This window comes from Macaca fascicularis, chromosome 7, assembly GCF_037993035.2.
Source record: "Macaca fascicularis isolate 582-1 chromosome 7, T2T-MFA8v1.1".
Lineage (NCBI taxonomy): Eukaryota > Metazoa > Chordata > Mammalia > Primates > Cercopithecidae > Macaca > Macaca fascicularis.
This window is the reverse complement of record NC_088381.1, coordinates 92,029,949-92,055,763: the sequence shown is the minus strand read 5'-3', so window position 1 is coordinate 92,055,763 and position 25,815 is coordinate 92,029,949. Positions and strand designations below refer to the sequence as shown.

General features: G+C 45.2%; 3 protein-coding genes across 27 annotated transcripts; 2 read left to right on the top strand and 1 right to left on the bottom strand.

The window, feature by feature from the left end:
• Window positions 1-239: 239 nt before the first annotated feature.
• Window positions 240-7,147, bottom strand: GMPR2 (guanosine monophosphate reductase 2). Of its 22 annotated transcripts, none has more exons than XM_005560956.4 (10): window positions 6,928-7,147; window positions 6,434-6,555; window positions 6,176-6,295; window positions 3,944-4,027; window positions 3,624-3,797; window positions 2,620-2,701; window positions 2,423-2,529; window positions 1,905-1,947; window positions 1,073-1,232; window positions 240-888 (listed from the first exon to the last, which is right to left on the bottom strand). In XM_005560956.4, the coding sequence occupies exons 2-10, from the start codon at window positions 6,518-6,520 to the stop codon at window positions 699-701; spliced, it is 1,047 nt and encodes a 348-aa protein (XP_005561013.3). In that variant the 5' UTR covers window positions 6,521-6,555; window positions 6,928-7,147; the 3' UTR covers window positions 240-698. The 22 variants fall into 22 exon arrangements, with proteins under 22 accessions (XP_005561013.3, XP_073853225.1, XP_073853235.1 ...); XM_073997124.1 differs by having other exon boundaries at window positions 240-850; XM_073997134.1 differs by having other exon boundaries at window positions 6,181-6,295.
• A 252-nt stretch (window positions 7,148-7,399) lies between these two features.
• On the top strand, window positions 7,400-22,755 carry NEDD8 (NEDD8 ubiquitin like modifier). Its single transcript, XM_005560962.4, has 4 exons — window positions 7,400-7,527; window positions 20,928-20,975; window positions 21,141-21,223; window positions 22,389-22,755. The coding sequence occupies exons 1-4, from the start codon at window positions 7,510-7,512 to the stop codon at window positions 22,483-22,485; spliced, it is 246 nt and encodes an 81-aa protein (XP_005561019.1). The 5' UTR covers window positions 7,400-7,509; the 3' UTR covers window positions 22,486-22,755.
• Window positions 22,756-23,539: 784 nt separating this feature from the next.
• Window positions 23,540-25,619, top strand: MDP1 (magnesium dependent phosphatase 1). 4 transcript variants are annotated; one of them, XM_005560948.5, is made up of 6 exons: window positions 23,540-23,689; window positions 23,803-23,863; window positions 23,937-24,047; window positions 24,975-25,082; window positions 25,179-25,264; window positions 25,423-25,619. In XM_005560948.5, the coding sequence occupies exons 1-6, from the start codon at window positions 23,653-23,655 to the stop codon at window positions 25,512-25,514; spliced, it is 495 nt and encodes a 164-aa protein (XP_005561005.2). In that variant the 5' UTR covers window positions 23,540-23,652; the 3' UTR covers window positions 25,515-25,619. The 4 variants fall into 4 exon arrangements, with proteins under 4 accessions (XP_005561005.2, XP_065403557.1, XP_065403556.1 ...); XM_065547485.2 differs by having other exon boundaries at window positions 25,179-25,312; XM_065547484.2 differs by having other exon boundaries at window positions 23,540-23,713; window positions 25,179-25,312.
• The last annotated feature ends 196 nt before the right edge of the window (window positions 25,620-25,815 follow it).

The window sequence follows — 25,815 nt, the reverse complement described above, 5'->3', positions numbered from 1 at the left end:
TTGAAAGCCTGGAAGAGAAATGTCCTTTGGTATTCTGGAAATATGTGTCCTAATGCCAGAATATACTTTGTAAATTCTCATGCTGCCAGATTATCTGGGGGTGGTGGCACTAGAATGGAGATACTTCATGGGAATAATACTCATTGTTCTTGACCCCACTGGGTCAGTGCTGACCCTACCACCACCCACTCTGCAACAGCATCCAGATGCTAGCCTTGTACAGAAAGCCCCAGCATCTCTTTACAGTCAATGAGCTCTCTCTTTATTGAGGTATCTCAAATATACAAACACTTCAGAGCTTTTTAGATATGTGAAGGTCCCATTTAGTGAAGCAGATTAACAAAACATGATTCTAAAAGCCTGCCTCCTCTAGACCAAGGTCATATAAGAGACTTATGTACCAATCAGCATCTTTTCCTTTTAATAATCTTCAGGATGTTGGGTCCCCAGATTCCCATTTGATTATCTTGCGTCATTTTCTCAGACTGTTTTCTTCCTTGCTTCCTCCCCAGTGAGTGTCTTGGGCATTTTGTGTGTGCAGATAGAGAAGTACAGAGTTACTGCAGGAGCCCTCAGGAGTGAGACAACAGGAAATGACAAAGTAATACAGAGCTGCAGTAGCTGGGATGGGTGAGGAGCCCACTTGGGATGCCCCATGGTAGAGTACTTGTGCCTTGGGAGGGTAGAACTGCCCAGGTCTAGCGCACCTCACTGAAGATTGGATTCACCTGCTGGGTGACTCGGATGAAGGTAGTTCTTCTGCTCAACTCTTTGAGCTTAGCTGCTCCCACATAGGTACACGTAGAGCGGATCCCTCCTAGGATGTCTCGGATGGTATGTTCCACATCTCCTTTAAAAGGAACTTCCACTGTCTTTCCCTCTGAGGCTCTTAAAGTAGGAAAAACTTTATTATCTCCTCCTTCTGGATTCCTTAAGTCCAGGGACTTTTCCCTAGACCCTAGCATTGAGCCCTGGTTCACCATGCTTCTCCTTAGAACTGTACCATCCCCCTCTCAGCAGCCATGAGTTCTGCCTCCATACTATTACTAAGCTCCTGGGCCTCCACACATACCTGTACTCAGCCACGCCCCCAGCATACTTCTTCATGGCCATTTCAGAACTCATTCCATAGAAGAGCTTGTACTTCTTGCCGTCCCTCTCGATGAGCTCACCACCTGACTCACTATGTCCAGCCAGCATGCCACCTAGCATCACGAAGTCAGCTCCTGCCCCTGCCACCATCATGGAGAGGGGAAAGAGATTAATCTGGCCAAGGTGTTCATATGGCCACCCTCAAAAGCAACTCACACCATATTCTCAGTCCTGACAATGATCCCAGCATCTCCCTCTTTCTGCTTCCCTAGCTGACCCACAATCCATGCAGGTCTGATCTGCTCTGGCCTCTATTCCTCAGTGGGTATGATTTCCCCAAGATTTAAAAAAGAGCCTCTGGAGAGTCCCTGCCTGGCTTTCGCTTTCTCCTTTTGCTGTTTTTACCATCGTCTGGTCATTTCATTTTACTGTGCCCAGCTAAGTAAGACTCATTTCATGTGTCCCAAGAGCAAAGATCCCCAACTTTAATGGGAGTAATGGTCTCCTGGGAAGCTGTGCAAAATGAAAAATGCAGATGTGCTGTCCCATTCCTCAGCACCTAATATTTTTAGGTATGGCTGGGGCTCAGGAGTCTGCACTGTGCAGCAATCTAGGAGATGGTCAGATGGCCCTGGCCCACACTTGGAATCTCAGATGTCCCCTGCTGGCTGCCCCAGGTGATACCATAGACTTCAGAGTCACTAATTCATATTATGAAATAATCTGAATGACTTCCTGAGCCTCTCTTAGACCCTGAGAGGTGACTCATCCTCTTGTACAGAATCATCCTTCCGTGCCCTCAAGCTTCTTACCAAAAGCCTTGGCCACATCCCCAGGACAGCTGCAACCTCCATCCTGCAAAGTAAGAGCACTATGAACACAACATGGATTTCCCAAGCCCTCAGCGATGTCCCAACAGCCCAACTCAAAGCCAACAAGAACCCGGGAATTCTTTTTTTTTTTGACGTGGAGTCTCGCTCCGTCGCCCAGGCTGGAGTGCAGTTGCACGATCTCGGCTCGCTGCAAGGTCCGCCTCCCAGGTTCATGCCATTCTTCTGCCTTAGCCTCCCGAGTAGCTGGGAGTACAGGCGCCTGCCAACACGCTCGGCTAATTTTTTTGTATTTTTAGTAGAGACGGGGTTTCACCATGTTAGGCAGTATGGTCTCTTATCTCCTGACCTCATGATCCGCCTGTCTCAGCCTCCCAAAGTGTTGGGATTACAGGCGTGAGCCACCGCGCCCAGCCAAACCCAGGAATTCTAATCCATCTCTGCCACCTCCATACCCTGCAGAAACCCAGCTCATACCCTACCCTGCCCTTGAGCCTTACTGAAATGATGTGGCCTTTGAGGCCATGAGCAGCATCTGCACACTCCATTACTGCACTGAGCTGTGGATACCCCACTCCAGTTTTCTTCCGAGTAGTACACACAGAGCCTAGGAAGAACATGACAAGGTTGAGAATGACGTGCTCCACAGGTGTTTGCCACTGAAGGGGTAGCCAGTGGCCCCAGTGAACCAGCTTACCTGGCCCAATTCCCACTTTGATGATGTCAGCCCCAGAAAGGATTAGCTCTTCTACCATCTCTCCTGTTACCACATTCCCTGCCTGAGACAGAGCAATTGAAATACAGCATCCTTAAGGCCAGAAACAGGAGGTCATGTATTGTCACATACAGTATGTGTGGACTGTGACTTTCCAACATTATTACAAAGAAAGGATACCTAGGTCCCCTCTACTGGGCCCTCTGAGGGCTTTTACACTAGCCACTTCAGAGAACCCTGCTCCCTACCCATACCCATTCCCCCAACACCAAGCCAAGGTAGGGGGTGAGTGGCCAATGTCACCATTGAACCTAGGGTAAAGCCGAGGTCCATGATGCACTTTTCTAAGGCAACAAGGTGCTATGATCAACAGGGACACATGAAGTGGCATGGAGGAGCATTCAGTGAGGCAAAGGGAACTATTGGACCAGGCTCACATCTGATTTACAGTAGATTTAGCTCCCCTTCCTCAAGAGACCCAAACATATACTGTCCTTAAGCCATTCTGTCATAGAACCTGTCTGGCTTCAGGGAAGGCTAAAGACCCATTTGACCAGTTGTATTGGCTTTTGATGGTCAGTAGACACACCCCTCAATGCTGTGGAGAAAATGAGGGCCACTCTTACAAGCTTGTAAAAAAAAAAAATCATTTTTCATTTGACCCCTTTTATGTGATTGTAGTATGTGTCCATTTCAGTGGGCAGATGTCTATGTATCACAGGTATGTACAGTGCACAGATGTTCCATCACGGTTTGGTGAGTGACATCAGGGACACGAGATTTACAAAGACTATGAACCAAGGGTCAGACATACTACACTGACCAAATAGACATTTTCAGCTTAGAACTATGGATAATCATCCAGTATCATGATTAAATGGACTAGGAATACCATCATGCAGCAGAGGAGAAATGGACTGATGTAGCAAAATGGAGTGGCAGGAAAGTGAAAAGATAAAAAGGTACCGACTATAATAGAAACATACCATGATGGTGTGCTGGGGGAAGCGCTTCCGTACATCTTTTACAAATTCAACAAAGTGTTCGGAGTAGCCATTTGCCACATCCAGGCATATATACTTCACCTGGGGAACAGCTTCCAGGATCTGTTCCAGCTGCTCAAAGTCAGAAGCGCCTGTGCCTGAGCTGGCAGCCAGATGCTGTGGGACAAACAGAGCCATTGGCATATCAGAGATGATCTGGTGGGCAGCCAGTGGCTCAGTGGTGAGGGTTGGTCCCCAGAAAGACAAAATACAATTGCTAAAAAACTGGGATAAGGAAGGGCGCAGGGTATGCCCAGTGTTACCTCAAGACAATCAGGATTCTGGCCAGCAAACTCTTGCCACTCTTCAAGGCTGTAGTGCTTATGGACAGCAGTGAAGAGAGAGAACTGGGGAGAAGACAAAGAAGCATCAAAGGGAGAAAACTTTAAGGTCTTTTTTTCTAGAAACAGACCTATTCTATCTGAGGGAGGACATGATTGAAGTTGGGGAGGAAACAAGTCGAAGAAGTCAGATTGAGCTGGGATTTGAGTTCAACCTGTCTTCTCCCTACAAATACCAGTAAGGCTTTTTACCATAAGCTAGTACTTGTCAGATTTCCCACCCAAGTACTGAGTGATCTGGGTTGGATTTCATCTGCCAGCACATTCACTGCTTCCGACTTAAAAGCTGACAAGCTGCTGGTGCAGTGGGACAGATGGCAGACATGAAAGAACCATGAAGAGGCTGGATGAAACCTGTGTTTCTCTGCACTGACTCAGCCCCTCCTCCTAAGGTAACCTAGTACTGAACTATTTTTGGTTATGTTCTTGTTCATTTACCAGCAGTAATTCAGTAGGTCTGGATGTTCACCAAAGGTAATGGCTTAAGGTTGATAAGAGCTGATAAGGGGCTACCCTATCCTGTCTCCATCTCTAGTGGAAAAAAGGACAAATTTCCTAGTTGGAGACATGGATCAAGCTAAAAAATCTGTTTCATTCAGTCCATTTTAATAAAGTTCAAAAATATAATGACTCATCAAGCTCATATTCTCTAGCTCAACAAATTGCAAACAATATCCCAATACTTTGAGAAAGGCATTCAAAGGCCATTGTGAATGCTGATGTTTGTGCTTTACGTGTCTACATGCAAACAGACAAGAGACGGCAGTTGGCTGAAACACCACAAATCTTGCAACTGACAAGAAACCCAAGGAAGTCATGTATTAGCTAGCAACAAGCAAGTGCTCTACATACGTACTCAGAGATCAACACTGTCTAGCTAAAGCTGGTATCGAATTCTGCTTTCTCAACAAACATTCTATCATCAACATACTGATAAGCAAAGAAAAGTCACTATAGGATAGGAAGTCAGCAGACGTTGGAGATATACTAGCACAGTGTGGCATGATGAGCACATCAGATTACATACCAAGCTTAAAAAAAGATGTTTGCTTGCATCCAACCTTTTTATTACAGTGAGACTTGGCTCTTATCTCTAAAACCTGATTTCTTTACCTCTCATCAGCAATACTGAAAGCCAGGCTCCACATAAAGCATCAAGACAGTCCCCAAAAAGGTTCATGTATTACAGCATGTCTGTTAACTCTGCAGTCAGAGTCACCATTTCTGAATTCTACTGGTCAGGGCAGATGGACAGTGGGCAACAGCAAGATTCCTAAGCAGTTACTGAATGGCAATACAAATAAAGTAAAAACAAAACTGTATAACTATCAACCTCAAAGAAATGACAAGACATTCCACAAAGACATAGCAATCAAAAATAGAAAAAAGGATATGAGGTCCTTAAGACTAATGGAGCCACAAACAGTAGCAGAATTCATCAACCAGGGCTACATGGATCAACCAGCAGAGTGCATGTTCTCAGAGTGCCCAGGTAACTCTCTACCTTCTCAGCAACAAGTATAGAAGCAGGTAATAGTACTGATAGGAGCAGCATCTTCCATTTCAAAGTGAACAACTTGTATATAAGAAAAACACATCCCATTTGGGGCACATCCCAGAAACTCCCAGGAACCTAGGACTTAAAGAAGAGGAAGATTAAAAAAAAAAAAAGAATGGCAGAAGTATTATTTTATTAATGAATTGTTCTTATTAAAGAAAATTAATAAGCTGCTTCTACTAGGATCTTCTAGTTGGGATTTTTGAATGCTTAAACTGTAGTTTCTGGACGAAAACAGTGAAAGCTCAATGTGGACAATCGTGTAACTAAAGGGATGCATGTGACTGGGAGGGGGTGACCTGGGTGGTGGGAAAAGTTGGCAAGGTGTACAAACTGCTAGACAGGACAAAAGGGAAAATTCTTTTCATATATCAGAAATGTGGGAGCAAAACTTAGCTTTGAATCACACTAATTCAGAGAGCCTTTTGAACTTATCGGAAAAAGGGACTTTAGTAGCGGAAAAAACCGTAAATCAGAGCATCCTGACTGCTAACTGCCAGAGAGCTGACTGGGCATGGGCGTGGGGATGCAAACACCTCTGCAGTCAGCTGGGCTAACTGGACACCAATAGGGATGGGGCATGAGGAAAGCCCTACCTTACAGAGAACCTTGGCCATCTCAAAGGTGCCCACAGTATCCATATTGGCAGCAATGATGGGAACCCCAGTGTATGTCTGCTTTGAGTTCCGAAATGAAAAGGATCTTGTGAGATCCACCTACAGATATGAACAGGAAATTGAGCATTTCATTAATCCACAAAACGTACCATATTAGGACAAGGACAGGCATCTTTCTTGGTTGTGGCCCATCGGGAGCGTGGGGTCAAGAAACAGCATGTAGAGAAGCTTGCTCACCTCACTTCGAGACTTAAGAGTACTGCGTTTCGGCCTCAAAAGGACATCCTTGAAGTCTAGTTTCACATCGTTGTCAATATGAGGCATGGCGCTTAGCCTCGGGGTAGCGATGAATCTGAGGGCTGGAAGGCAGGAAGTCATTAGCAGCAATCTTCCCCTGAGCTTTAACGCCCTGTTACGGCTGGCGGGCTCTCCTCGCTTAAGCTGTGGCAGGTCGGGCAAAGGTCGAAGTGTGGTCCCTGAGGCCTGTCGCCTCGACCCATCCCGTGGCTGCGATTTACCCTAGGGCTCCATCCCAGGTACTGTTTGTTGAGGAGAAGAGCTGGGAAGGGGTTGTGAGAGACCCTGACGGTGCATTCCTTACCCCGCTACACTTCCTTCTTCCACCCCTGCAAAGAGCAATGGGGCAAGAGGCTGACCTAGGGGGACGAAGGAGTGTTGGCGACGGGGGGCGGGGAGGGTTCATAACTAGTTTCCGGAATAGGGGTACTCACTTCCTGTTGCCTTGGTCCAGGAGGCAGTTGACGAAAGACCACCTTGCTTAGCAACTAACCTCTGCAATCCCGCTGAGCCTTCTGGGCCACGCCAGGTTCCTCTAGTAGCCGGCGAGAACTACTAGCCGACGAATTCCAGCTTCGGTGGCGGCCGGGCGAGGCCTTCTGGGTAACAGAGTTCACGCACTGAGGTTGCTGTTGGATCCAAGCGTGGGGGGGCGGTTAGACTACAATCCCCAGGGGAAAACGGGCGGGACCGCCCGCTGGCACGATGGGAGTTGTAGTTCGTTCTGCCCCCACTTTTCGCTAGCCCGGGCTCGCTAGGGATTCAGAATCGCAGAGTCGTCATCTCTGCTGTAGCTAAACTGGATGCTTCATTTTAATTTACGACGTCACTGAACCAAAACGCGGGAGCACTCCCGAGCCTTTCCGGAACTCAGTGGAAAGGGGGGGGGGGGTGGAGCCAGACAGTGACCCGGAAGCAGAAGTGGCCCTTGCAGGCAGAGTGCTGGAGAGCGGCAGCGGCGACTGGAGCGGTAGGAGCAGCAATTTATCCGTGTGCAGCCCCAAACTGGAAAGAAGATGCTAATTAAAGTGAAGGTGGGAGCACCTCCAGCCTTGCCAAGACGCAGTAGTACTGGGCTGGCAACCGTGCCTTACGGGAGACGTGGGGAAGGAAAACCACGCCTTTCCGCAGCCTGGAGGACGCTGACTGCCTCAGGGCTCGGCGCGAGGGGTGGTGGGAAATAGGGGGACCCAGAAGGGCTTTGAGAGCGGGGCCCGGGTCCCACCTGACGACCCTGGGGTCTTTTGCCATCCCTGCTTTTTTGCCAAGACTGTGCTGTCACCCAGAATGGGGTCGCTTTTGTCGGGTCTCACTGTATTCGAACCCCCGCAGTCATAGAGAAGGCCTAGCAGCGGCTTCACTCCCCCGTCTCTCAGATTCTTGGAGTAAGCGCTGCTCTCCATTCTTCATTCCCAGGGTACCTGTTTCTCCCAGTCTCTAACGTAGGTCACCTCCGAGCACAGCCCTAAAACGTTAGCCCGGGGAAACCGGGGCCTCCCAGGGGCTAGACTATGAGCCTTTACTGGTGGTTGCCAAGGTGTGGTATCTCACCCGTCCTACAGGAACCAAAGCGGGGAGTGTGTTCAGTCAGCATCTGCCTTTCTGAGCCTGGCATCCTGGACCAGCCTCACTTCCTTGGCTGAGGCAGGTTAGTTACCGCTGCCCTAGTTCTTGGTACTAGCCATGGTTTCCTCCATCTGCATCTCTCAACTCCCGTGGTGGTTCTTCACCAAATTGCAGCCCTCATTAGTCCTATCTGCTGTTTCCTCTTTTGTGCCTTTAGTCAGACAGAGATCCCCCCGCCCCCCCCCCCCAAAAAAAACAAACTGCTGACAAGTGATGAAGTCTAATGCTAGTTTGGCCTTTTTGTAGCTAAGTAAATCTATCATTATTTCATCAGCTTCTTAGCATGTTTACCGTGCAGAATAGTCATTCTTAACCTTGTCTTCCCCCGTCCTTCCAAACTACTACTTAGCTAAGATTTGAGGTCAAGTATTAAAATAGTATATTAATGATGATTTTTTTTTTTTAACGTTGAGTAGCGACCTATGTAAGAGTCGTAACATCAGTTTAATAGGTGAATGGGTCACTGGCACCATTAAAAAGAGAAAATAGGCTGGGCGCGGTGGCTCACTCCTGTAATCCCAGCACTTTGGAAGGCCGAGGCGGGCCGATCCCTTGAGCCCAGGAGTTCGAGACCATCCTGGGCAACATGGCGAAACCCTGTCTCTACAATAAATACAAAAAATTAGCCAAGGGTCTGGGCGCATGCCTGTAGGCCCAGCTATTCGGGAGGCTGAGATGGGAGGATTGATTGATCCTGGAATGTCGAAGCTGCAGTAAGCAGTGATGGCACCACTGCACTCCAGACCCTGCCTGAAAAAAAAGGCTGGGCGCAGTGGCTCATGCCTGTAATCCCAGCACTTTGGGAGGCCGAGGTGGGTGGATCACCTAAGGTCAGGAGTTCAAGACCAGCTTGGCCAACATGGTGAAAGCCCACCTACTAACAATATAAAAATTAGCCCGGCCTGGTGGTGGGCGCCTATAATTCCAGCTACTCTGGAGGCTAAGGCAGAAGAATCGCTTGAACCTGGCAGGCGGAGGTTGCAGTGAGCTGAGATAGCGCCATTGCACTACAGCCTGGGCGACAAGAGCGAAACTCTGTCTCCCCCACCCTCCCCCCAAAAAAAGAAGGGGGGGGAGAAAATAGGAAACATCGGTTTAGTGCTAGGTAAGGATATTGTTTTATTAATTTTTTTTTTTTTTTTGAGACAGAATCTCTGTTGCCAGGCCTGAAATTTTTTATTTTATTTTATATGTATATTACGCAGTGGGTGTTACTAGTTCATATTATTTTTTAGTATGAATCACTGTCAAAATCTTGAGAAACACTGTTGAATACTTTTTTTTTTTTTTGAGACGGGGTCTCACTCTGTCACCAGGCTGGAGTGCAGTGACGCAATCTCAGCTCACTGCAACCTCCGCCTCCCGGGTTCGAGCGATTCTCCTGCCTCAGCTTCCTGAGTAGCTGGGACTACAGGGCATGCCACCACGCCCAGCTAATTTTATATTTTTAGTGGAGACGGAGTTTCACCATGTTGGCCAGGATGGTATCGATCTCTGGACCTGGTGATCCACTTGCCTTGGCCTCCCAAAGTGTTGGGATTATAGGCATGAGCCACTGCTCCCGGCCTATTGAATACTTTTATTGACTTTTCAATGCATATGGATTCTCATGTCCACTAGGTCCAAAGAAGTTAAGTTACTAATGTTGAATGTTTTGTACACTTTTTGAAAATGTCACCCCACACTAAGAAATTTTATGTCACAACCCATAGAGACACAAAAACTTTGCTATTTGTGATATGCTCTCAAACTTTCAATTCTAAGTTGATTTGATAACCCACTGATGGGTTTAGACCTGCCAACTGATGGGTTGAGACCTGCAGTTTAAAAAATACTGTTTGAAAGGCTGGGCATGGTGTTTCATGCTTGTAATCCCAGCACTTTGGGAGGCTGAGGCGAGTGGATCACGAGGTCAGGAGTTCGAGACCAGCCTGGCCAACATGGTGAAACCCCGTCTCTACTAAAAATACAAAAATTAGCCGGGTGTGGTGGCACGTGCCTGTAGTCCCAGCCACTGGACAGGCTGAGGCAGGAGAATTGCTTGAACCTGGGAGGCAGAGGTTGCAGTAAGCCAAGACTCTGCTGTTGCCCTCCGGCCTGGGCAACAGAGTGAAACTCTTGTCTCAAAAAAAAAAACTGAACAAAAAAATCAATGCTGTGTGTGGAAGCTTGAAAAGAAAATACAATATCCTATCACCTGTGGTCTTACTAAAATGCTGATTATGGTTCTGTGGGTCTAGGATGGGGCACAGGTTTTTGCATATCTCACAAGCTCCTAGGTGATATTGAATGTCTGAGAACTACACTTTGAATAGCAAGATTCTAGATGTTTTTCTATTTCTTTGAATTCATATTTATATGGTACTTCTCTAAAATTGCCAGTCTTCTTTCCTACAACACTTACCCTTCTGCCTTCAAACAGGCCTCTGTGCCCCATCTCTATCTCCCCTTCTCCCCCATCCCCTCTTGTTTGTTGCATTTCTTTATTAAATACATAGGAAAGCAGTTATACATGAGATAGCTGTTAGTCTCATCTGAAGAAAATAATAATTTAAAAAAGAAAAAAAAAGAGATAGCTGTTAATTGCCATGTAAGTGACATATTTTTATTACAGTTCCGTTTTTTTGTTTGCTTGTTTGAGACAGGTTCTCACCTTGTCGCCCAGGCTTAGGGTGCAGTGGTGCCATCACGGCTTACTGCAGTCTCGACCTCTCAGGCCCAAGCAATCCTCCCATCTGAGCCTCCTGAGTAGCTGGGACTACAGGCATGTACCACCACCATACCCAGCCAATTGTTTTATTTTTTTGTAGAGACGGAGTCTTATTGTATTGCCCAGGCTGGTCTAAAACTCCTGGGGTCAAGTGGTCTTCCCACCTCATCCTCCTAAAGTGCTGGAATTACAGCAGTGAGCTACCATGTTGGACCCCTTTTTGAATTATTCTTTCTTCTTTTTTTTGAGATGGAGTCTTACTCTGTCGCCCAGGCTGGAGTACAGTGGCGTGATCTCGGCTCACTGCAACCTCCACCTCACAAGTGATGCTCCTGCCTCAGCCTCCCAAGTAGCTAGGACTACAGGTGCCCACCACCACACCCGGCTAACTTTTATATTTTAGTAGAGACGGGGTTTGGCCATGTTTGCCAGGCTGGTCTTGAACGCCTGACCTCAGGTGATCCACCCACCTCGGCCTCCCAAAGTGCTGGCATTACAGGTGTGAGCCACTGCGCCTGGCCTCATTTTGTTTTTGTTTTGAGACAGTCTCACTCTGTCACCCAGGCTGGAGTGTAGTGGCATCATCTCAGCTCACTGCAACCTCCACCTCCCAGGCTCAAGGGATGCTCCCAGCTCAGCCTTCCAAATTGCTGGGACTACAGGTACATGCCACCACACCTGGCTGATTTTCTGTATTTTTAGTAGAGATGGCATTTCACCATGTTGCCCAGGCTGGTCTTGAACTCCTGAGCTCAAGTGATCCACCTGCCTTGGCCTCCCAAAGTGCTGGGATTACAGGCATGAGCCACCGTGCCCAGCCGAATAATTCATTTCAACTGCTGTCTCTGTGTAGCCGACTTCCATATTTTTCTGTAAGATTTTACAATTAAATTCTTCCCGATTTAAATCTTGTTACCTTGTCTCTCTGGTTCTAAAATGCATCATCTTCTGTCATAAGCCATATCCCAATACCCATCTCATTTATTAATCCCATCAGTCACTCAGGTGTCTGGAATACAATTCTTTAGAGTCATTTAAAATTATATGGTCCTTTTATAGGACCTAATTTTTCACTTAAAACCTCTGTTTCCATTTCCATTACCCTCATTCTGGTCTGGGGTCTTACTCATTTATATCTTTATTTCTCTGTAATACTTCCAACCAGGTTTTCCTACCATCATATCCCCTCTAAAGTGTAATCTAAACCAAGATGTGATGTACAAAACCATAATGTGCAGGTCTTTCTTGAGCTTCTTTTGCATTATATTACTCCCAAAACCCAGATCCTTCATTGATTTCCTCATTGTAGATTACTTTGGCAACTGTCTTTACTATGTGAACTAGTTTTCTCATTCATGTTTTTTAACATACAATAAAATGCACAGTCCTTAAGGGTTTAGTTCAGTGAGTTTTTAACAATAGCATAAGTTGATGTAATTACAAAATCTCAACATTTGTATCCCTACTCCTCAAGAGTTTCATAGGTTAGTTTTGCTTGTTTTAGAACTGTATATAAATGGAAGTATTCAATGTACAATTTTTGTATCTGGCTGCTTTCATTCTGCGTAATGTCTATTGTAATGTGTGGTTTATTCCTTCTATACTGAATAGTATTCCATTGGACGGATTATATCATAATTTGTTTATCCATTCTGCTGTTGATGGGTGTTTGAGTTATCTCCAGTTTCTGGCTATTATGAATAAGGCTTCTATGAACATTGTTATGCAAATCTTTTTGTGAACGTGTTTTTATGTCCTTTGGATAAATACCTAAGAATGAAATTACTAGGTCATGTGGTAGATATATGTAACTTTATAAAGAAACTAAGGGGTTGTACCATTTTATATTCCCACCTGCAGTGTGTGAGCATTCCAGTTTCTCTGTACCCTTACTAGCTGGTACCTTTGTAGCACCATAAAAATGCTGATGTCATTCGTTTTTATTTTGGCTCTTATAGTGTTATAATGTTATATAATATAAATTAAGACACTATATATAGTGTTATATAATGTTATCTCATTCAAGGCTTAAATTGATTAACATTGATTTTCATTCACCATAGCACTTTGTCATTGCCCCTTGTGTTTGGACAATAGAGCACTTCCTTTTGTTTTGTTTTGATTTGTTTTTAATTTTTATTTTATTTTATTTTATTTTTGAGACAGAGTCTCCCTCTGTCGCCCAGGCTGGAGTGCGGTGGAACGATCTCGGCTCACTGCAACCTCCACCTTCCTTCAAGTGTCCACCATGCCTAGCTAAGTTTTTGTATTTTTGGTAGAGACAGGGTTTCCCCATGTTGGCCATGCTAGTCTCGATCTCCTGACCCCAAGTGATCCACCTGCCTCAGCCTCCCAAAGTGCTGGGATTATAAGCATGAGCCACTGCGCCTGGCCAGAACTTCCTTGTATACAGCCTTATTCTGTTAATTTTATGTCTAATTGGTTCTTGGTTGTACATCTTTGCTTGATAAAGATTGTTGGCAAGGCTGGATCACATTTCTTTTGTATCTCCTCCAGTGCCTAGAGCAGTATGTTAGGTTTAGGTTCATCTTTTTTTTGTTTTGTTTTTTGAGATGGAGTCTCACTCTGTCACCCAGGCTGGAGTGCAGTGGCGTGATCCCAGCTCACTGCAGCCTCCACCTCCTGGGTTCAAGCAGTTCTCCTCCTCAGCCTCCTGCGTAGCTGGGATTACAGGTGCGTGCCACCACACCTAGCTAATTTTTTTTTGTATTTTTAGTAGAGACGAGGTTTCATCATGTTAGCCAGGCTGACCTCGAACTCCAGACCTCAGGTAGTCTGCCCTCCTTGGCCTCCCAAAGTGCTGGGATTACAGGCGTGAGCCCCGGCGCCCGGCCTAGGCTCATCTTATACTTGTTTAAATATCATTGAATGTATTGTCAGGTTGTGGTGTGATATATCAAGAATATCTTCTAAAATTGTTCAGTTACTTTAAAACAACTTTATGGACAATTTCAAACACATACATCAGGAAAGAGAAGGGTGTATGCACCCTTCATCCACCTTCAAAAATTATCATCTCATAGCCAATCTTATTTAATGTAAACCCACCAACTCCTTTTACCTGGTTTTTTAAAGCAAATTCCAGATAGCGTAGCATATGTTATTCACACATATTTCAGTGTTTATCTGTAAAAGAGAAGCTTTTTTCTAACATAACCATAATTATTACATCTAAAAATTTAACTGATTGCTTACTATCATCAAATTACCCTATTGTCTCTCTTTTTTTTTTATTAACAGTTTGAATCTGGATCCAGTTAAGATCCATACATTGCCATTGGTTTATATGTTTTTAAGTTTCTTTAAATCTGTAGATTCTCCTTTTTCCCATTTTTTCCTTGTTGAGTAAACTAGAGTTTCCTGCAGTTTGAATTTTGCTGATTACATTCCCATGTTTTTCTTTTTTTTTTTTTTGTTGAGACGACTCTTGCTCTGTCACCCAGGCTGGAGTGCAGCAATGCAATCTTGGCTCACTGCATCAACTTCTCTGCCTCCGGGGTTCAAGCGATTCTTGTGTTCTCGTGCCTCAGCCTCTTGAGTAGCTGGGACTACAGGCGTGCACCACCATGCCTGACTAATTTTTGTATTTTTCATAGAGATGGGGTTTCGCCATGTTGGCCAGGCTAGTCTCAAATTCCTGGCCTCAAGCGACCCGCCCACCTCGGCCTCCCAAATTGCTGGGATTACAGGCATGAGACACTGCAACGGGCCCCCGTGTTGTCTTTTAACATATTCCTCTTTCCTCAGTATTTCCTGTCAGCTGGTAATTAGATCTAGAGGCTTGATTAGTCTTTGTATGTTCATATGTGAGACGAATTCATAGGTGGTGATGTGGTATGTACTTCCATCAGATTGTTTTGTTTTCTGTGATGTCAGTCATTTCCTACATCCATTGTTTCATTGGGGGTTACAAACTAGGAATGCTGTAATATTCTTGTTGCTTCATATATTAGCTGGAATATTTGGAAAGTGTCCAAAATGGTAGCCATTAGCCACATTTGAAATGTAACTAGAGAGACTGAAGAATTGAAATTTTGATTGTACTTGATTTTAATTAAATTTAAAAACTGAAACTTAGCCGGGTACAGTGGTTCACACCGTAATCCCAGTGAGTTAGGAGGCTGAGGCGGGAAGATCACTTGAGGCCAGAAGTTTGAGACCAGCCTGGACAACATTTCGAGACCCCATCTCTACAAAACAATTTTCAGGCCGGGCATGGTGGCTCACACCTGTAATCCCAACACTTTGGGAGGCTGAGGCGGGTAGATCATTTGAGGTCAGGAATTTGTGTGGCCAACATGGTAAAACCCCATCTCTACTAAAAATACAAAAATTAGCCAGGCGTAGTGGCATGCGGCTGTAATCCCAGCTACTTGGGAGGCTGAGGCAGGAGAATCGCTTGAGCCTGGGAGGCGGAGGTTGCGGTGAGCCAAGATCATGCCACAGCACTCCAGTCTGGGTGACAGAGTGAGACCCTGTCTCAAAAAAAAAAAAAAATTAGCCAGGCATGGTGGTGTGTACTTATTATAGTCCCAGCTATTCAGAATGCTGAGGTGGGAGGATACTTTGAGCCCAGGAGTTGGAGGCTGCAGTGAACCATGATTACTCCACTGTTTTCCAGCCTGGAACACAGAGCAAGACCCCATCTCAATAAATAAATTAATTAATAATTAATTGATTAATTAAAATTAAAAAAAAAAAAACAAAAAACAGGCTGGGCACGGTGGCTCACACCTGTAATCCCAGCACTTTGGGAGGCCGAGGCGGGTGAATCACGAGGTCAGGAGATTGAGACCATCCTGGCTAACACGGTGAAACCCTGTCTCTACTAAAAATACGAAAAATTAGCTGGGGTGGTGGCGGGCACGTGTAGTCCCAGCTACTTAGGAGGCTGAGGCAGGAGAATGGTGTGAACTCGGGAGGCAGAGCTTGCTGTGAGCTGAGATTGCACCACTGCACTCCAGCCTGGGCAACAGAGGGAGAGACTGTCTCAAAAAAAAAACCAAACTTTTAAGTATGTTGTTGGGTTTATAAATCTACTTTTTCTGTTGTAAATTATGAAATTTAAATATAGTCAAGTATTTCAGATGAAAATTTACCATTTGAATTTTTTTTTTTTTTTTTTTTTTTGAGATAGGGTCTCACTCTGTCACCCAAGCTGGAGTGCAGTGGCACAATCAGCCCACTACAGCCTTGAACTCCTGGGCTTGGGCAGTCTTGCCTCAGCCTTCTGAGTACCCAGTTGCTGGGACTACAGGTCTGTCTGTGCCACTATGCCTGGCTAATTTTATTGTAGAGATGGGAATCTCACTATGTTGCCCAGGCTGGTCTCAAAATTCCAGGGCTCAAGCAGTACTCACACGTCCCCTTCCCAAAGTGCTGAGATTACAGGCATATGCTACCATGCCCAGCCTACCGTCTCTATTTTTTTTTTTTTTTTGAGATGGAGTCTTGCTCTGTTGCCCAGGCTGGAGTGCAGCGGCATGATCTCAGCTCACTGCAACCTTTGCATCCCGGGTTCAAGCAATTTTCCCGCCTCAGCCTCCTTGGTAGCTGGGACTACAGGCCTACGCCACCATGCCCAGCTAATTTTTGTATTTTTAGTAGAGATGGGGTTTCACTATGTTGGCCAGGCTGGTCTCGAACTCCTGACTTCGTGATCCGCCCCCTCGGCCTCCTAAAGTGCTAGGATTACAGGCATGAGCCACCGTGCCTGGCCCCATCTCTACATGTGATGTAAATATGAAATACAGTATTTTGAATATTTGGGTGGAAAAAAGAATGTAAAATATATTAATTTTTATATTGATTACATGTGAATAATATTTTGGCTATGTTGGGTTTAAAAATATTAAAATTTTACCTCTTAAAAAACTTTGACAATGTGGCAACTAGTAAATTTAAAAATTGCATATATGGCTTGTATTACTTTTCTACTGGACAGTGCTGCTTTACAAACACCCTTATCAAGGACATTGTTTTTTAAATAATTTTTTATCATTACAGCATATTCACATTTGTGGCATAAAAAATGGAAAATACAGAAAAGCATAATAATGTAATTAAAATCACCCATAATTCCACTACTCAAGTTAAAGCATTAATATACTGTATATACCCTTCCAGGCTTTTTGGAGAGCATATAGATGCATGTGTTGTTTTTACAAAATTTTAATTATACTCTATATACTATAACTTTTTTGTTAAATTATCAGTATATTGTTAATATATTACAAATAGTTATCCTAAACATTGTTTGAGGACTTTGTAATTTTTTGTCTATGATTGTACCATAATTTATTTAACCCTCAGCTGTTTGATATTTAGATTGTGTTTCTAATTTTATAGTATCAAAATGTTGCAATAACCATTGTAGGTATACTTTTGGACATAGTCATAGGTATTTTCCGGGAAGTTTGTTGCTGGGACACTATATTGCCAGATTGCTCTCTAGATATATTTATGGGCCTCTACAGTGGATTTCAGAAACAAAGGGCCAGCTCTAGAGTTTTAGAATTTAGAAACCAATAATTCTTTTTAAAAATATAAGGTCCAAGCATTTTGCTCCTGGGAGAGCAGCTCTAGATCTTCTCCAAGAGTCTTTTTTCACTCTTTAAGAATCTGTGGTCGGGCGCACTGGCCCACACCTATAATCCCAGCACTTTGGGAGACCGAGGCAGGCAGATCACCTGAAGTCGGGAGTTTGAGACCAGCCTGACCAACGTGGAGAAAACCTTCTCTACTCAAACTACAAAATTACCCAGCTGTGGTGGTGCATGCCTGTAATCCCAGCCATTTGGGAGGCTGAGGCAGGAGAATCGCTTGAACCTGGGAGGCAGAGGTTGCAGGGTGAGCTGAGATTGTGCCGTTGTACTCCAGCCTGGGCAACAAGAGCAAAACGCCATCTCAAAATAAATAAATTACATAAATAAATAAATAAATAAATAAATAAATAAATAAATGATTGTATTATCGGCCAGGCACGGTGGCTCACGCCTGTAATTCCAGCACTATGGGAGGCCAAGACAGGTGGATCACTTGAGGTCAGGAGTTCAAGACCAGCCTGGGCAACATGGCAAAACCCCATCTCTACTAAAAATACAGAATGTTATCAGGCGTGGTGGTGCCCGCCTGTGGTGCCAGCTACTTAAGAGGCTGAGGTGGGTATCACCTGAGCCCAGTATGTCGAGGTGCAGTGAGCCATGATCACGCCACTGTACTCCATCCGGGTGAGACTGAGACCCTGTCTCAAAAATAAATAAATAAAGTGAAATAATTTGTGGACAACACAGAATTACAAACTTTTTATTTTGTCTTTTTAAAGTTACCACAAATTGTCACCACCATTCCCTAAAAGGACATTAACACCTGAATATATTTAGTTTCATGAAAATTTCACTGTTAACACTGCTTTTCTCATTTTGCCATAGGCTATTGAAAATTTTCACACAGACCAGCATAGGTTGGGGTAGAAGCTTGAGAATCACTGCTGTAATTTATTCTTTCACATCCAAACAGGTTAATCCAAAGAAATTGTTCTTGTATTTTTGGAAACATACTAGTACTAAATAATTCTCCTTGTTGGGAAATTTTCTGAGTTCTCTTTCATGCTGGTCTATGTGAATACCATAAGGAGAAACCATATGTTATTTTCTGAGCTAGTATAAGAGTGTACATTGGGTCCCAAGACTAGAGCAGCCAGATAGCAATAAAAGCACAGGCTCTGGGACCAGGGAATCTGGATCCATGCTCTACTTTTGATTGCATAGCTATGTTTTTAACCTAAGTCTTATTTTTCTCATCTATAAAATGGAAATAGTAATAGTCCGTATCTCATAAATACTGGGAGAATTAAATGTGATGCATGTAAGATGCTGATCATAGTTACTGACCCTTAGAAAGTGTTCAATGGCTGGGCAAGGTGGCTCATGCCTGTAATCCCAGCTCTTTGGGAGCCGAGGCAGGAGGATCACTTTAGCCCACGAGTTTGAAAACAGCCTGAGCAACATAGAGAGAACTCATCTCTACAAAAAAAAAAAATCTTAAAAATAACTGAGTGTGATGGTGCACACACCCTGTAGTCCTTGCTACTTAGGAGGCTGAGGTGGGAGGGTTGTTTGAACCCAGGAGGTCAAGGCTACAGTGAGCCAGGATCACACCACTGAACTCCAGCCTGGGTGACAGAGCAAGACCCTTAAAAAATAAAGAAAAGGAAAAAAATAGTTTTCAGTAAATGTTAGCTGTGATTATAGCATGATCATCAGTATATTTAGCCCTTCAAAAATATTCATTGACTGCTTATGTGTCGAACACTGGGAAAGTTTAACACTTAAACAACTAGCTGTAATTGGTATATTAATATTGGAAGTATTAATAAAGTACACTGGGAACAGGTCTACACATTATACAGGTTTTTTACATTGCTGGAATACAATGGCACGATCTCGGCTCACTGCAACTTCTGCCTCCTGGGTTCAAGCGATTCTCCTGCCTCAGCTCCCGAGTAGTTGGGATTACAGGCATGTGCCACCACACTTAGCTAATTTTGTATTTTTTAGTATAGAAGGGTTTCTCCATGTTGGCCAGGCTGGTCTCGAAGTAATCCACCCACCTCAGCCTCCCAAAGTTCTGGGATTACAGGCATGAGCCACCACGCCCTGCCAGGAGATTGTCTTTTATTTAAGGGGTCTTGAAGTTTGGAGAAGGGGAGGATATTGCAACAAGGAAAACAATGGAAGCAAAGAAATGCCCATAAATTAAACTGAGCATGGTGTGTTTGTGGCCTGGATCACTGTAGACTAATGCAGATAGAGCTTTAAGAGCAAGGACAGATGGGAGATGACACAACATTTATGACTGCATAATCAGTATAATTATTGTTTTGGATATCACCAGCCCTTAACTTACGGAAGAAGTCAAGAAGACAAGAGCTGCAATTTAGGATTTAGGTAGAAGTCTGGAAAGATATGGGAGATGTAATGTTGACTTCTAGTCCTCTTTTCTCTTTTTTCTTTTTCTTTTCTTTTTTTTTTTCCGCGAGGGTATTGCCAGGGTCTTCCTCTTGCCCCGGCTGGAGTACAGTGGCACAATCATGGCTTACTGCTGCTGCCTCTAATTTCTGGACTCAAGCGATCTTCCCACTTCAGCCTCCCAAATAGCTGGTACTACAGGCATGCACCACTACACTCAGCTAATTTTTTTTTTTTTTGATTGAGACAGGGTCTCGCCGTGTTGTCCAGGCTCTTCTGGAACTCCTAGGCTCAAGTGATCCTCCCGCCTCAGTCTGCCAAGGTGTTGGGATTGCAGGTGTAAGCCACCATGCCCAGCCAATTCTAGCATTTTTAAAAATACTGCTCAGAGGTGATTTCTGATGTCCTTGAGAATTCTTTGAATTATCTGAATATTAATTCCTAGTATTGATATTTAGAACAAGGTCCTTCTGACTTTTTTTACGATACCTTTCAGGCCGGGTGCAATGGCTTACGCCTGTAATCCCAGCACTTTGAGAGGCCAAGGCAGGCGGATCACCTGAGGTTGGGAGTTTGAGACCAGCCTGATCAATATGGAGAAACCCTGTCTCTACTAAAAATACAAAATTAGCCGGGTGTGGTAGTGCATGCCTGCAATCCCAGCTACTTGGGAGGCTGAGGCAGGAGAATTGCTTGAACCTGGGAGGCGGAAGTTGCGGTGAGCTGAGATTGCGCCATTGCACTCCAGCCTGGGCAACGAGAGCAAAACTCCATCTCAAAAATAAATAAATAAATAAAAGATACCTTTCATTGCCATGTTATCCAAAAGAATGCCAATATTCTCACTGGTTTTGGGGGACTGATTTTGGAAGATGACTCATGGAATTAAGAGGATCTGATGGTTCAAAGAATCTTACCCTATCAAAGTTGTTCACAGCCTAAAAAATTTGATAAATGAAGGTATGTTCAAAGCCTTCTCATTCTCCAAAGATAAGAATATGCACCTTTTAGAAGGCATTAGATCCCAAAGACCAAGATAGGATGTTTTACCTAGAAGACAAATTGTACATTGGGCTTTAAGGACTCATGAAACCATTGCCTGTTTCAGACGCTGACCGGAAAGGAGATTGAGATTGACATTGAACCTACAGACAAGGTGATGCATGCCCAGCTCCTCTTCATGCACTTCTTGCCATGTATATTTGTTTGCATATGCTTATGAACTTGGTCCTTTTGCTCTTATGCTGTCTGCATAGCCCTTGTTCTTTCCATTTCCATGGTCCTACCCCTGAGCAGCCCCTGACTACTTGTCTCTTTAAAGGTGGAGCGGATCAAGGAGCGTGTGGAGGAGAAAGAGGGAATCCCCCCACAACAGCAGAGGCTCATCTACAGTGGCAAACAGATGTGAGTTTGGAGTGAGAATGACAGCGTGGCAATCCTACGTGAAGATGAGATGAGAGGGGGCATGTACTGAGGTGGATCGGGGGTGCCTCTTGTTTTTGGTGCCTTAGACCCTTTGGCAATCTGGTGAAGCCTCTAAGCCCCTTCTCAGAATAAGATTTTTTCAGGCATAAAACAAAATATATAGAATTAAAAGAAAACTAATTATATTGAAATAGTTATTAAAATACTAAAACAAATTTGTGATATAGTAATATACGTACTTTTTTATTAAGATCTAATGGTAGGTCTAATATGACTATAATTTTGAAATATTTTCAAGATACCTATAAATGATCATGATAGAAAATAGTTAATTTCTATTGTTAACAATTTGCCTATATTGCTAATACTACTGTGGTTTTTGGGCTTTGTTTAAAGTTAGAAGAAATGTTAAATTTCAGTTGGGGGTTAGTAAAAATAAAGATGGGATTTTTTTTCTCATTCAAGTTCGCAGACCCCCAAAGAGATCCATGAAACTCAAGAACTTCTGTTCTGGCTGGGCGTAGTGGTTCACGCCTGTAATCCCAGCACTTGGGGAGGCTGAGGTGGGTGGATCACCTGAGGTCAGGAGTTCGAGACCAGCCTGGCCAATATGGTGAAACCCCATCTTTACTAAAAATACAAAAATTAGCTGGGTGTGGTAGTGGGCGCCTGTAATCCCAGCTACTCGGGAGGCTGAGGCAGGAGAATTGCTTGAACCCAGGAGGCGGAGGTTGCAGTGAGCTGAGATCGTGCCACTGCACTTCAGCCTAGATGACAGAGCGAGACTCTGTCAAAAAAAAAAAAAAAACAAACTCGGCCGGGCGCGGTGACTCACGCCTGTAATCCCAGCACTTTGGAAGGCCGAGGCGGGCGGATCACAAGGTCAGGAGATCGAGACCATGGTGAAACCCCGTCTCTACTAAAAATAGAAAAAATTAGCGGGGCGCAGTGGCGGGCGCCTGTAGTCCCAGCTACTCGGGAGGCTGAGGCCGGAGAATGGCGTGAACCCGGGAGGCGGAGCTTGTAGTGAGCCGAGATTGCGCCACTGCACTCCAGCCTGGGCGACAGAGCGAGACTCCGTCTCAAAAAAAAAAAAAAAAAACAAACTCCTAAGTCTTTTTTTTTCGGCTTCCTTTTCCTGCAGGAATGATGAGAAGACAGCAGCTGATTACAAGATTTTAGGTGGTTCAGTTCTTCACCTGGTGTTGGCTCTGAGAGGAGGAGGTGGTCTTAGGCAGTGATGGACCCTCCATTTTACCTCTGTACCGTGTCGCTCATAATGAGGCATCATATATCCTCTCACTCTCTGGGACACCAGAGCCACTGCCCCCTCCCCTGGATGCCCAGTATTGTACATCTACTGGTGGGAGACTGTGAGGACCCCAGGATTCAGTATTCCTGGCCCAGAGGGCCCTTGCTGGCTGTTGGGTGTTAGTTTGCAGTCCTGTGTGCTTCCTTCTCTTATGGCTGTGTCCCTGGTTGTCAATAAAATATTTCCTGGCCTCCTGGAATCTTTCTTCTGTTGCACAAGTTGACTGAAATAAAAAATGGACGTAATGCTCACTCAGTTATAGCAGGCTGAAGGAATCGGACAATGGAAGGGATGATGCTCTTAGAAGGATTATCAGACTCTAGGAAAACATACTTACTGGTGTGCTGGAGCCAGTTCCTAATGGCTAATGAGAGCCAACTATTGGCACCTCTTTCCAACTTTCTTAAGTGACTTCATGTTGGTAGCTTGAAATTGGCCATGGTAGGATTATTTACAAAAACTGGCAAACACTACAGATCAGTTCCTCCCCACAAACTGGTTGTTAAACATCTACCAGTGTAGTGCTGACATGGATGGTGGAAACCTTCAGAGAGTGAATTCTCTCTGAATGTGGCTCTACTGGACATTTAGGTCTGGTTGGAGAATGCCGTCAAGGGTTTGGCCGACACTGCACTCTGGCTGGAATATTACTGAGGGCTTTGGGTTCTGCACTATCAAGAGGTTGATAATGGAGAAAGATTGAGTGACAAACTAATGTATCACTTGGGTCTCAAGAAGAGGCAGGTGCTAGAAAACGCTTTCCTTCTTCCCTGGCTTCTTAGTATAATAGAATCGGGCAAGGCTGGGTGGAGTGGAGTAGTAGGGAGGATGCCCGTGGCCAATGCCTTGGAGAGACTTGACTGCTGTGGTTGCGTGTGGCGGTCGTGTTGGTACCTCGCTGCAATCCTCTTCCCCGCCCAGCATCAGATGGCCCTCTTGCGCCATATCTAGGCTGATGACGCCCCGAGTGGCGACGCTCTAGTAGCCGTTTGTCTATGGCAGGCGGGGTGGCCGCCTTAGCTGCCGGAGGTGCCGCACTCTCTACCGGCCCTGGGTGAAGCACCAACTCTGCTGCGCGCAGCCTGCGGTGCGGGTCATGGCGCGGCTACCGAAGCTGGCAGTCTTTGATTTGGGTGAGGGACGGGAAGGAGAATTTCGTAAGGCGCCCTCATACCCCTAACTGCTGCTCCCGAATCCCTGCGTCCCCCACCACCAGGCTGAACCTTCCCTCTCCTTCCTCTCTCAGATTACACTCTCTGGCCTTTCTGGGTCGACACGCACGTGGACCCTCCGTTCCATAAGAGCAGGTGAGGTAGGGACAGGGAGGACTGGGGCGAGATGGGACCCAGCCAGGGCTGAGCGCACTCTTGCCCTCCCCAGTGATGGAACTGTACGAGATAGGCGGGGCCAAGACGTCCGACTGTACCCAGAGGTGCCTGAGGTCCTAAAACGATTGCAGAGTCTTGGGGTGCCCGGTGCGGCTGCTTCAAGGTAAGAGCGACTGACAACTGACAGTGTAATGCTGAAGGGTGCATACAAGAGACTTACAGTGAAACCCCTGGGCTACAAAAATAGGGGCGGTGCAAGTTTGCAAGTATTTGCATATTTTTTCTCCTTGGTCTTTTAACTATTAAAAAGTGGGGCCGGCAGCCGGACACGGTGGCTCACTCCTGTAATCCCAGCACTTTGGGAGGCCAAGGCGGGCGGATCACGAGATCAAGAGTTCGAGACCAGCCTGACCAACGTGGTGAAACCCCGTCTCTACTAAAAATACAAAAATTAGCGGGCGCCTGTAATCCCAGCTACTCGGGAGGCTGAGGCAGGAGAATCGCTTGAACCCAGGAGGTGGAGGTTGCAGTGAGCTGAGATGGAGCCACTGCACTCTAGCCTGGGTGACAGAGTGAGACAGTGTCTCAAAAAAAAAAAAAAAAAAACAAGTGAAGCCGGGCAAAGTGACTCACACCTGTAATCTTAGCACTTTGGGAGTCCTAGGCGGGAGGATCACTTGAGCCCAGCAATTTGAGACCAGCCTAGGCAATAGAGGGAGACCCCATCTCTACCAAAAAAAAAAAAAAAAAAATGTGGCGTGCACCTGTAGTCCCAGCTACTTGGAAGGCTGAGGTGGGAGGATCACTTGAGCCCAGGACGTTGTGACCGCAGTGAGCCATGATTGGGCCACTGCACTCTAGTCTGGGTGACAGAACTAGACCCCGTCTCAAAACAAAAACTAAAACTTTGGCCCAGCACCAATTTCGTCAAACAGGAAGGCAATGGAGTTAAACAGAGGCTGATGATGCCTGTCCATCCCAGAAAAACAGCAAGTTGATTTCCCTGGCTATACTTACTAACTTTGCTTAATAAGTTAACGTAGCCCTGGCCCTTCACTTTGGTAATCCCATCTTTTACACCGTTTTGCAGGACAAGTGAGATAGAAGGGGCCAACCAGCTACTGGAGCTCTTTGACCTCATCAGGTACTTTGTTCATCGGGAAATCTATCCAGGCAGCAAAGTCACACACTTTGAGAGGTATGCGGACATAAGGGAGGAGCAGGGTGAGAAAGTACCAGAGAGGCTTGGGAAACCAAGATACTAGCTTAGTTACCCATGCCCTATCTTCCACAGGTTGCAGCAGAAGACTGGAATTCCTTTCTCCCAGATGATCTTCTTCGATGATGAGAGGCGGAATATTGTAGACGTCAGCAAACTGGGTACTGAGTGATGAGCAACAGCCATTTGGGGTCCCTAGGAGGGATTAGGTAGATACACACAGGATGGATAGTTTGCCCTATAGGTGGCACCCACAAAGGTCAGCGTGATAATGGAGAACCCTGAAAGCCTGATGAAATGTGACTTCTTATCTTTCTAGGTGTTACCTGCATTCATATCCAGAATGGAATGAATCTTCAAACTCTAAGTCAAGGGTTAGAGACATTTGCAAAGGCCCAAACTGGGCCTTGAGGTCCAGCCTTGAGGAAAGCCCATTTGAGGCCTAAACTGAAAGGAAATCAAGAAGACATTTTCAGGTGCATTTGTAATTTATTAAAGTTCATCTGTGTGTGACAGTAGAGATTTTTACTCACAGTGTGGGGAGCTTCTATTTTTCTAGCCTGTGAAATGGGGTTGGTTGTCCTGAGGTGCAAAGACCAGAATGTGAGACATTAGACTGCATCAGGTTTGCTATCTAAACTTAGGGCAACCCCAAGTGCTTGAACCTATAGCACCCCACTTTCCTGAGCCCTGTAAAGAGCATGAAGAGTTT

Coding starts and splice junctions, on each gene's coding strand:
- NEDD8 (XM_005560962.4), top strand. Junction 20,976..21,140: donor ACATTGAACCTACAGACAAG/GTGATGCATGCC, acceptor GTCTCTTTAAAG/GTGGAGCGGATCAAGGAGCG. Junction 21,224..22,388: donor ATCTACAGTGGCAAACAGAT/GTGAGTTTGGAG, acceptor CTTTTCCTGCAG/GAATGATGAGAAGACAGCAG.
- MDP1 (XM_005560948.5), top strand. CDS start 23,653: ATGGCGCGGCTACCGAAGCTGGCAGTCTTTGATTTGG. Junction 23,864..23,936: donor CCTCCGTTCCATAAGAGCAG/GTGAGGTAGGGA, acceptor TGCCCTCCCCAG/TGATGGAACTGTACGAGATA. Junction 24,048..24,974: donor CCCGGTGCGGCTGCTTCAAG/GTAAGAGCGACT, acceptor ACCGTTTTGCAG/GACAAGTGAGATAGAAGGGG.
- GMPR2 (XM_005560955.4), bottom strand. CDS start 6,574: ATGACTTCCTGCCTTCCAGCCCTCAGATTCATCGCTACCCCGAGGCTA. Junction 4,028..6,175: donor TGGCCAAGGTTCTCTGTAAG/GTAGGGCTTTCC, acceptor TCTTCTCCCCAG/TTCTCTCTCTTCACTGCTGT. Junction 1,948..2,422: donor TCAAAGGCCACATCATTTCA/GTAAGGCTCAAG, acceptor CTTACTTTGCAG/GATGGAGGTTGCAGCTGTCC.